This window comes from Clarias gariepinus, chromosome 2, assembly GCF_024256425.1.
Source record: "Clarias gariepinus isolate MV-2021 ecotype Netherlands chromosome 2, CGAR_prim_01v2, whole genome shotgun sequence".
Classification (NCBI taxonomy): domain Eukaryota; kingdom Metazoa; phylum Chordata; class Actinopteri; order Siluriformes; family Clariidae; genus Clarias; species Clarias gariepinus.
Genome location: NC_071101.1, coordinates 34,545,638 through 34,557,500, shown reverse-complemented (window position 1 = coordinate 34,557,500; position 11,863 = coordinate 34,545,638). Strand labels below are relative to the sequence as shown.

General features: G+C 38.8%; 1 protein-coding gene across 6 annotated transcripts in view; it reads right to left on the bottom strand.

Moving 5' to 3' along the window:
* The window catches only part of scaf11 (SR-related CTD-associated factor 11), a 15,269-nt gene extending 10,383 nt beyond the window's left edge, over nt 1-4,886 (bottom strand). For 3 of the 6 annotated variants that reach the window (XR_008356089.1, XM_053481818.1, XM_053481848.1), the window contains exons 1-3: nt 4,248-4,480; nt 1,764-1,826; nt 632-777 (exon numbers count right to left, since the gene is read on the bottom strand). Coding sequence is in view for 5 of the 6 variants with exons in the window: in XM_053481818.1 (XP_053337793.1) it covers nt 632-777; nt 1,764-1,785 (168 nt within the window). In the remaining variant the exon portion in view is untranslated. Of the gene's footprint in view, nt 1-631; nt 778-1,763; nt 1,827-4,247; nt 4,482-4,677; nt 4,838-4,867 lie in introns of those variants that run through there. The other 3 variants (XM_053481835.1, XM_053481826.1, XM_053481857.1) reach the window with 3 other exon arrangements.
* Nucleotides 4,887-11,863: the final 6,977 nt, after the last annotated feature.

Genomic DNA, 11,863 nt, shown 5'->3' with positions numbered 1-11,863 from the left:
ACACACACACACACATACACACACACACACATACACACACACACACACACACACACACACACACACACACACATACACACACACATACACACACCGCCTGCGTGCAAAAACAGAAACATATCTGTTTGGATTAATTTTTTATAGTTAGCAGGTGCAGGTTAATTTGTTTTATTTTTACCTAATATTTTGTGTTAATTATTCCATTCAGCTGGGAGGGCCGAAGACTATCACATGTTTCCTCCGAACCACGTGACGCCAGCCGACCTCATCTTTTCAAACTGCTCGCTCACGCACCGTTAGGGGCGGAGTAACACACTCTGAGGAAAGCGCTAGCCGATCCTTTCGCGTGCGCAAGCTCACAGACGCCCCTGATTGGCTGTAGAGCCGTGATTAATATGGGAGCACAAAGTACCTCTCATCCCTTCCCTCTGAGAGAGCTCGGCCAATCAGCTCTCTAGCTTACCTCTCCGGCTGTGAGAGGTAACAGCATCACCTGGGGATCGAACTTGCGATCTCCGGATGATAGGGCGAGCATTTTACCACTGCGCCACTCGGAGGCGGGGGGTGGATATTTTTGATGGCCACTGTTGAGGCAGTATGTGTTTCGTGCCTGTGGATGAGAGCAGCATACCTGAGCCCAGCGCAGGATGCAGCTCAGACAGTAGACATGGTTGCAGGCGTCAGGCACAGCACGTTCAACGGGCCTGGGGGGGTTCAGGCAGATAGGGCAGAGCTGGCTCTCCTCGTCCTCCGACACATCGTCTACACCCTGCACACCTGCCAACAAACCACAAAACCTTACAGTCCCGTTTCATTATGATCGGAACATTTTTAATCAGATTGTTAAAACCGACTTTCTTTAAGCGTTATTCATCAGCAAAAGTAACTGTGGACGAGATTTAGCTCTGAAACTGGTTTTTGTGAAGTGTAGTGCGTTAAAAACCAGAACAATTAACAAATAAATTCATTGATATTAAATCTTATAACTGAAACTAAATAAAATTCATTGTAACCACTCGCATTCATTAGGTGTATTTTTATATGCTTTAAGATTCTAGCACAGAAACTATGATCTATATTCAAAGATCATCTAGATGTAAATCTAAATCTTGTATGCATTTGAGATAGAAACACAATTCAGCATTTCTTAAATGACTCTTCCCGGCTGATGCTTTGTAAGATTTTTACTGCAGTTGACACAACTCAGTTGGACTCCGCTCAGGTGACTGACTCTGCCACGCAGAACATCGCACTTCTTTTAGCCAAAATAAAGTCCTGAACTGCTGCAGGTCTTTTTCGAATCTGCAGTGTGAAGCTCCATCCGATGAGTTCTGAAGTGTTCAGGTTCATGTGAGCAGATCTTTCATCCACGATTGTTTTGCATATTCTTCTGAGACTCTTGTTCCTAAGCTCACAGCACCATCTTTTTTTTCAAGAATGTACCAGTTGATTTGTCCACACCAAACCTTCATGCTTTTATGATGAGCTCATTTTGAGTTTTTAGCCTAATGATGGTTTGCTTGACTCTCAGTCAGCCTACGTGTTTCAGGACAGCTTCGAAACCTCATACAGTGATTTGTTTGTATTTTATTTTTGCACACTTGATCTTGAAGTCTGTTAAACTGACTTTATAATTTAAACAACTCTTATTTTTACTTCCTGCTTGTTTTACCACAGACTAAAAGAAGCAAAATGTTCCTTCACTTATCTTTAGTAAAAAAAAAAAAAAAAAAAAAAAACACTCTCAAATAGGACTTACTCACCATTTTTGGGACATGTAGGCATTTTTGGCTCGGTGCGTCCACCACTGCTGGTCTCAGGTAAGTCTGCATGGGTTACAATTTAATGAATAATCAATAAAGCTGGACACTAATAGGTACATGGATATGTTTGCACACACAGCTGCAACTCACACAATCTTATATAGCTTTGCGCATCTTAAGTACATGAAGGACTGGATATTCTATCCACTAGAGGGCTCAAGAGAGCCACATCATCTCTCAGCTTTCCAAGTCGAACTGCAACATTTACATTTTTTTTTTACGCAAATCGATTTTAAATACACTGATGAGGTCGGGCTCTGCCTTTATTGTGATCGTCGTCATGATTTGTGTCTCAAATTGAAAATAAGCAATAAAAAATAATTACCTCTCCTTACAAGACCCTCCTCCAGCTCAATTCCTGAACACTGTTTTTGAGGGAGCCACTTTATCTGTGTTACAACTAAAGACTGTATCAGAAGAACAGGACAAACCCTCCATGACGTCACTCATGAGTTTCAAAACCGCTCTTCGGAAAACCTAACTGCGGAAGCGCTGGTCATCTCCAACTTGGCAGGTACTAACTACACCTAAACCCAAATTAATCCATAAATGGGCAGAATGCACAGAGCCTAGCTGTTTGAAACCTGCCCACCTAACCTATTTATCACCCACAAGCTAGCAAACTTAGCTTAAAAGCTTAGGTAGCTAACATCAATTTAGCTAACGTATTTGATTGTACTCCGTCATTTATGCCTTACACATGGTCCTGTCTCAACGCCTACATTTCTTGTGGCAAGTTATATTACAACAATTCCAGTTAGCTGGTTAGCTGAAGCGATGTACATAGCAGACAGCTAGCGGTTTGATGGGGATTGACTCACTTTTGTAGCAAGTGCCGGGAATGCACGTTTTGGCAATTTCCCATGCCTCCAGTTTTTCAGAGCTGGGTGTGACCTCTTGGTTATGACTGGCTTAAAAAAATGCACTTCCATAAACGTCCATTAGAGGCAGCAGCTCTTAATGCATTTAAAGCTACTGACAGTGAAACAGTGTGCTAAACAGGGTATTTCAGGGATGCCACAAAGTGGCACTAAGTGATATTTCAGTTAAACCATTAACAGACACCTTTAGGTCTTATGTTTACTTCTTAACAAGTATAATATGGCACCTTTAAAATAAAAACAATAACTGTAACAGGAAAACCGTTAGTGTCATCACTTAATAACGGCAACCAAGAGTTCAATTGGAGACAAAACATTGTGTGTTTATTGTGACAACAGGGCGTATCCACGATTGACGCTGGCATTGCAGCACGCCGAGTACCACGTCATGTTCATTCTGATGATGTGCACAAGTGACGCACCAGATGAAAAATTTGGTCATTTTATTGTCATGCATAGTTAACAGAAGGTATGCGCCAAGTGTGGATTATTAATTTTTTTGAACATACTATGCGTATCAAAAATCATAAATATTATAGCAGCAATAAACTGGTCTTTGGAACACACTCACTCATCGCCTATACCGTTTTCTCCTGTATACAGGGTCACGGGGCGCCTGGAGCCTATGCTGAGAGCCTTAGGGCACGAGACATAGTACATCCTGGACAGAGTGCCAATCCATTACAGGACACACACACACTCACTGACACACTACCGGCAATTTTAAAACACCAATTAGCCTAATCTGGACGTCTCTGGACTGTGAAAGGAAACCGGAGAACCCAGAGGAAACCCACCAAGCACAAAGACAACATGCAAACTCCATGCAACAGATGGGGTGGGAATTGAACAGACATTTGTTATACATATAAAAATAAATACAAATTAAAGTTTGATTCGGACTTCAGTCATGATGTGAATCCCTCATTAATGCAAACTGTGATTGGATTTATCATGGTATCAGTGTAACCTGGCTCCTTCTAAATATTTTCATAACCAGCTATTCGTGTCACACAAACACCACATACGTCGTCTGGGTTTCCATGGTAACGGTGTCCAGAATGCCAACATGAACTTTGACCTCCAGCAGTAAACTGAGGCCCAAATCCTATTATGTATCCGACCAGCTGAAGCTTTCACACTTCTTTAACTACATACGCGCACACAGAGACAGAGAGAGACAGCGAGAACCGAATATTATTTATATCCTGGTGTTACCGGAAGTAGGACAAAAGTGTTTGTATGGAGAACGTGCTAGCTAGCTAGCTTAGCCACACTTAGTGTTAGCAAAGTTGTGCAAGCTGTAAACTTGTTTTGCGCTGTCGGTGCGATTAGCCTGAAAGCTAACTACCGTAACTGTTCTAACACAGGCACTGATACATCTCGAGAACTGGTTACCTACACCGAGCTAACTTTTTAAAAACTTGTTAGCCACTGAGACTTTCCCTGTTTTTACCCAATCAATTTGTGACCCCATGTTGCTTAGCATGCGAGTTAGCAAAGCGCGTCGCTATCCGCCTGCACAATACATTAACTGGCTTACCTTAGCCGAGAGGCTTAGCCAACCAGCTAGCCCGTGTGTTACACCGCGGTGGCGCTTCTCCGCTACAACCAGCATGCGAGCCGCTACAACAACACCGAGCTGCACGTTCAACCTGATCGCGTACAGAACACACAAACAGCGGCGACGGCTTTAAAACTGTCCCAGCCACATGTAGGGGGCTCTCGGGTACTTGTAGCTGTCACTCCTGGCCGCATGGCGGCGCTGCCGCACGAGACAGCAATGGCGGATGAGCGCATCACACCATTTGAACGCTGCCTTCAAATGCGCGTCGCGAGGTGGCGCTCGTGCGCATGAGTCGGAAATAGGATGTTTTTATGTGGTTTGCTTGTTTTTCGTTATTTTTTTGTTTGTTTTTGCCATAATAAAAGAAAAACAGAACCTTTATCTAGTATATATAGACATAACTTACGTTTCACGCTCCGTCACATTCATATGCTGCGTTTGTAAAAACTATTAATTCGGAATTATCCCCTTTTTCCTTTATAAAATGGATGTGAGAATGAATCGCGCCGAAAAATTACATAGAAGATCAGTATGGATAATACTAGAAATAGAAATCTCGCAAAAAAAAAAAAAAATGAATGAACATTAATTCCTACTGTTCGTTTACGTCTTCACTCTATGAGCGCCGCCATGTTGAAGTGACGTCAACTCCGAGTAAGAATTACGAGTTGGAAAGCCATTCAAGCGGATCTTTCCTCCTGGAAAATCGGAAACTTGCTATCCTAACACATCCATGGTTACTGGGAAATCGGAAAATAGCTTCCCAGTTCCTACTTGATCGTGGGCACGGTCTTCCAATCCTCCAATCGAAAGTTCAGAGGTCGTGATTCCGACGTAGTACGTTCGAGTGGTGTTGATCTGGAAAAATGGACGGCGTAAACATTTTTGTGTTTTTACTTTATGTATGGTCTTATCAAATTTAAGAAATTATTTTGCCTGACTGAAAGGGAAAACAATAAACGGTTAACCCAATTTTGTATCCAGAAAGGACCTGGTCCCTTGTTTAATCAATTCTTCCTGGTCTCTCACCAAGTGTGCCCTCAAATTGTCTGTAATGAATCCTAGAGCCACACCACCATTTCTAAATGAGACAGATGTCCAATGGCTTAAACTTGACAGTCGGTTGTAGACATCACATTCACACAGAGGGCCACAGTGACTTGTTGTTTTTGACACATTCCCATCTCCGGGGGAAAAATACCAGTACCATAGCCCTCACCCCAACCACTGCATACTGGCCCTTAATCTCCTTAAAACGTGTGCAGAGCAGTTGTGCGGCATATTCTTGTACATGTTTGATTCGAGCCTGAAGCTAAGGAAGGTGCCACAGCTGTGGAAGACATCCTGCGTAGTACCTGTGCCAAAGATGTCCCACTTCTGACAATAGCCCCTTCATAGGGCACTGGTGGCTCAGTGATAGGTGTTTCACCTTCCATGCGGAAGACTTGGGTTCGATTCGCAGCCAGTGCCCAAATCCCCAGCCGCTGGACGCAGTGCTGGTCCCAAGCCCAGATAAATGGGAGGGTTGCGTCAGGAAGGGCGTCCAGCGTACTACCTGTGCCAAGTTGTTGTGCGGACTGGATATTTCGCTGTAGCGACCCTTTGCCGGGAGCAACCGAAAGACCAACAACAACAACTTGTACCAAAGACGTTGCACCCAAAATACTTTGGGGATTATAGACCTGTAGCACTGACCTCACACCTGATGAAGACATTTATGAGGCTGGTGCTTACTCCTCTCCGACCGCTGGTGAACCCATTGATTGACCCACTTTAGTTTGCCTATCAGCTTGGCATTGGAAGACGCTCTCATCTTCCCCCTCAATGGAGCTTATTCGCGTCATGTTCTCTGACTTCTCTAGTGCTTTTAGCACCATCCAACCTGCGCTGCTGAAGAATAAGCTGGGAGTACATGGGAGTGGACCAGCATCTGTCTACTTCATTCTACATTCCGTGTCTTTATACATGGAACTGTCACTACTTTGTTTGCACATTGTTCTTTGCTGCTGTAACATTGAAATTTCCCCACTGTGGGACGAATAAAGATTTATCTTATCTTAAATAGAAGCTCCTTTCCTGTATTTAAGACATCATGGTGGCGTTCAAGAGCTTCCATCTAATAACTATATTTCTGACACGACTCGAAGAAACATATGCTATGTTCAGCATTTTACTAAACCTCATAACTTGTAATTTTCAACCAATGATCTACTTCAGAATAAATAAAACACCCCTTTAACTTAGGTTTCCTCCTCAGGAACCTGAGACCATCTCAATATTTTGTACATTGTATCAACACATCATAAGATGGATGAACATGAGTAATTTGTGTGAGTTGCCTCAGCAGTGACTACTGACTCAGAGAGATAGTCTTTGGTTCAGACGTCCCCTGTACTAATGTCACAGCAATGGCAAGGCAACATAGCACACAGCTGGCATAATTTGATCTTGAGTCCATGTCAAGAAAATGTTCAAAGCCTCTAGAAGCAACCTATGGCTGGAACCAGATCTTCAAACCATTTCCCAGATGAGAGTGGGCCAACAGTTGAAGTACAGTGTTGAATTTTGGCCGCAGCGGTCTCTGGAATCAGATTTAGCCTTTACCAGCTTGCCTGTGTTGTTGACAGGCTCCAAACACTGCCACATTCAAAAAGCCCAGTTTGGACTCATGAGCAGCATAATGCTGAATGTGATGTTCTGAACACCCTACCACACAGGGAATGTTAATCTTTAATCTAAGAACTACAATATATGAAAAGTTTTGGAAAGATTTATAACGTTGTGTACAGCATCACACATGAGCTTTGTGACACATGCTGTAGTTAAAACGATGGACGGAGTGCTGTGTTCAGAATCAAAATGGCTAAGCACTGAATAGAGATGCACTGGAAATGTGACGTATGCAACACGACACCAGGTGGATCTTTACCAGTTTGGTTTATGGACAGTGCCAGGTGTAGTTGGCACACTGCTGGAAAGGTGTAAACAAACCTACAAAGCATGCAGCCAAAGAAGCTTTGCAAAAAAGACCACCGGTTTCAGAATTAGAAACCAGAACAACTGACGGCCAAAATATGGTACTAGTGCCAAAACGTGAAAGTGAATTTTTATTTGCCCTTTTGTGTAATGTCTGTAAAGTTTTTACATTTAAATCTTTCAATGATCTTAATTGTCATTCAGATGAAACTTGGTCAATTTTGATTTCACATAAAAAGACATAAACCTGAAAAAGTCAATTATCCTGAAATCCAAAATCGTTAATATATTGCAACACGAATTTGACATGGTTACAGACACTACAAATTTTTTGTTTTTTAAGCTTTTACCAAAAACTTTTGGTACTTTTACAGGTCATATGCTTCTAGAAGCTTATCACAATTTTAGTATAAATACTCATGAGAAAATATGAATAATAAAAAAAAAAATATATATATATATATATATAAAAAAAATATATAATAATAAAAAAAAAAAAAAAAAAAAAATATATATATATATATATATATATATATATATATATATATATAAAATCAGCACCAGTATTTTTTTTTTGGCTGTGAATGGTTTGACCAGAAGTCAACTTCAGATTTCTTCAAACCTGGCAAAGCTCGAGCTACATCCTTATGTCACTGATCGGTGCATGAGCTTTCAGGTGTCTCTGGAAGTATTTTTTCCCTTTCTCTTTAAATTTTTCTTTTTTCTTGATCAAAGTTTTTTTATTTATTTTCAAACTTTACAGAAAAAAAACACAACAAAACACAACAAAAGAGAACACAAAACCAAACCATCCCATCCCCCCAACACTAGACAAACACAAGGATGCCATAACAATCAGATGTCCATAAAAAAATTAAAATAAAATAATAATAAGTAATCTTCACACACACTTCCTTTACGGTACTATATTATCTGCGTTTATAACCTTAGCAAAAGTTAAGAAAGGCTGCCAAATACTATAAAATGTGTCAGTAGACCCTCTAACTGTTTACCTAATTTTCTCCACTTTAAGACAGTACATCACCTCCCTTATCCAGTGGCTAAATGTTGGTCGATCAGGATCTTTCCATTTAGTCAAGATTAATCTCCTAGCCAAAAGGGAACAGAAGGTCAATATTTTAATTTGCCTTTGGTTAAAACTGGTATTTTCTGGAGGCACACCAAACAATGCAACAAATGGAGTTGGCTCTACTATCTCTCCAAATACTCCAGAAAAAGTTTCAAAAATATTGGTCCAGAACATGTAGAGTCTTGGACAAGTCCAGAACATATGCAGCAGAGTTGCAGGAGCCTGTGGTGTCACATGTGGTGTCTATATCAGTTTTAATCTTAGAGAGTCTGACTTTTGACCAATGTAGACGATGCACAATCTTAAATTGTATTACAGCATGTCTAAGGCAAATGGATGATGAGAAAATTTCCTGTATTATTTTGTGCCAGATTTCCACTGAAATTGGCTCATCTAAATCTGTCTCCCATTTATTCCTAAGTAAGTCTAAGGGTGTTAAATCATACATATTGAGTATTTCATAAATCCTGCGTATAGTTTGTTTTTGGACTGATTTACATTTAAATATTGAATCTAATAAAGAAAGTCGAGGGCATGATGGGAAATTATTAGAATTCAATGCCACAAAGTTCCCGAAGCTGCAAGTACCTATAACTGTTCGAAGGATGCAAAATTTCCATCAATATAGAGTTCAGACAATGAGACCAAACCCTTTCTAGCCCAAACTTTAAAGGCATCATCCATCATAGACGGAACAAACATGTAATTTTTAGCAATTGTGGCAGCACTCTTTAAATTTTTCTAAATGAATCCTTTTATCGATCACATACCCATGTACCCATACATACACATGTATGAAATATAATTTGTAAAAAAATAAAAAAAAAATAAATTTTGAATGTTCTCAATAAGTTTTAAGTTTTATTTTATCATAAAATGAGCATAATGTATATTATATGAATAGTTTCCTGGGCCCGTATTCACAAAGCTTCATAGATTTCTCTTAGGGAGCTCCTAGCTTAGCTCCTAAGTCCTAGCTGAGAATCCTAGACTAAAAGTGATTTAGGAAACTTCTTCTGCGTAAGGAAAGTACAGAAACCTTTATCTTAGTGAGAGTGTGTGGTTGACCCCATTGTTAGGAATAATGCAGCAATTCAAGGACTGTGATTGGTCGATATAAAATATGTAAAGGTCTTAAAATGTGCTTCTTGTGAACTAAATATCTTAAAGTTAATTAAAACAGCTAAGCTGTTAGCTAGTTGAAAATGTGTCTACTTTTGGAGCAACCAATTTTCACACAGTAGTTACTATATTTAAGTTTTTCCATTTATTTACCATTCTGATTTTATTTCCAAATGGCTCACCTTTTACCTATTCACATGATTACAGGACAGTCTATTTAAGTTGTACTTTTGGATGGAATGTAGCCAACAATCCAGGAGAAAGAAGGAAGGGAGTAAAAGATAAAAAATATATAAAAAAAATTGGACATAAGAGCAGTGTTTACTTTTACGTTCAGTGTTTGGAAAATATTTCTTCTTTACACCATTTTGTCCTCTGCTATAGAAACTCTTAAGTCTCTTAAAATTCCTCCTCTCTACTCTTAACAATTTTTACCTTAGGAGCCGTTTTTAGGTCTAAGACGTTTCATGAACCATTTTTATCTTTAGTAAGACTTAGTAAAGATAATATTTACTTCCTTTATAAAGTTATGATGCTTGGAAGTTACTGTTCTAGATTTCTTTGTTTAATCAGTTTAATTATTATTATAACATGCAGTGTTGTTCTCATGTGCAGTGTTGTCCAGGTAAAAACAAAAAAGAAAATATGTGCATTTGTAAAACAGTTTTTTTGTTATTTATTATTATTGTTTCAGATATTTGAGGACAACCTCAAGTCTTATATGCTGGGGGAATTTTCTACACAGTGCCTATAAACAGTTAAAACAGTTTATACAATCTGTACTGGTTTTCTGGCTTTGACTTTTAATGCATTATAAGTAAAATCCCCTCTCATTGTTGACTCAAAAAAAAAAAAAGGAGACTATCACGTGTAAGTTGTTGTAGTTTCCTGATAAAGAGGACTTGCTAGACATCTTGAAATCCAATTTGAAAGTTGTTAAATAACATTAAATAATGTATTAAAGATTACAGTACACACCACTCTGAAAGGTTTACTTCCAGAGACTCATAAGGTGTTTATGAGAAAGCTAGGATGTCTCACATCACTGTATACTATCTATAACAAGCCAGAACGCATAACCACCGAAACACTAAACCAGCGGAAGTGAAGATTCACTTCTAGGAACATCCTCTCACTTCAAGGCTCCTAGAAGCTTTTTAAGTCTGTGGTTTATACATGTTTTTGAGCAGATACGTTTCTCTGCTTGAACTGAAAGACAAGTTGATACTTTCCTGAAGACCATATAAAGCTGTTGGTATAAAGTAGCTTAAAATCCATTCTGTCTGGTTTGTTTATGCAAATTATTGTGACGACCTTTGTAACGTCAAATGGAAAAGAACATGCTGTCCTCTCTTATTCAGGATACCAGTGCTTCCAAATAATTTACGTGTTGCTTGGTGTCAATTAAACCACACCTTAGGATCATTCAGAATATGCTTACATTCTTTTTCACTAGAAAATTGTGTAACATACCTACCTAGTAAAGATACCTTGATAACAGTACATTTAATTAATAGTTGTGCTTATGCAGGTGTTTTTAAACAGACATTACATTGTTATATAAAACATATATATTTTTATTATCTATATAAATGAAACAAACATTTTGTTGGTACATTGTACAGAACTCACTTTCAATGATAACATTATGTTTCATACATTGGAGGATCCGAAACCTCAAATTTCTGTCTGTATGTCTGTCCAGACAGATTTTCACAGCATAATGCAAAAATGGCTAGACAGAATATAATAAAACTCTTGCTGTACTTACAGTAGATATTTGCCTAAGGTTTAACCTGCACCATGAGTGGAGGGAAAAATGCATAAAAAGTGATGTCATGAATAGTTACGTGGCGGATATAATAATCTATTTTACAATAAGCTACTTGCTCAATATAAACAAACACCTGCACCAATAGATGTTAATTAGAAAAGGAAAATAGACTATTTTTACTTAATATTTTCACTGTATTTATAATAACATAAAAAGTGAATTTTAATGCACTGGAGTCAAAACATAATTTTTATTTGATCTATTTTTTTCGAGGGCCCAAGCATTATAACCTAAGTATGTCTTAATGTGTGAAGTCTCTCTTGTTCTTCTTAGGATTTTTTTTACAGCATCTTAATATACAGGTGAAACTCGAAAAATTAGAATATCATGCAAAAGTTAATTTATTTCAGTAATGCAACTTAAAAGGAGAAACTAATATATGAGATAAACTCATTACATGCACAGTTCAAGCTGTGATTTGTCATAATTGAGATGATTATGGCATACAGCTCATGAAAACCCCAAATCCACAATCTCAGAAAATTAGAATATTGTGAAAAGGTTAAATATTCTAGGCACAAAGTATCCCACTCTAATCAGCTAATTAGGCCACAACACCTTTTATGGGAT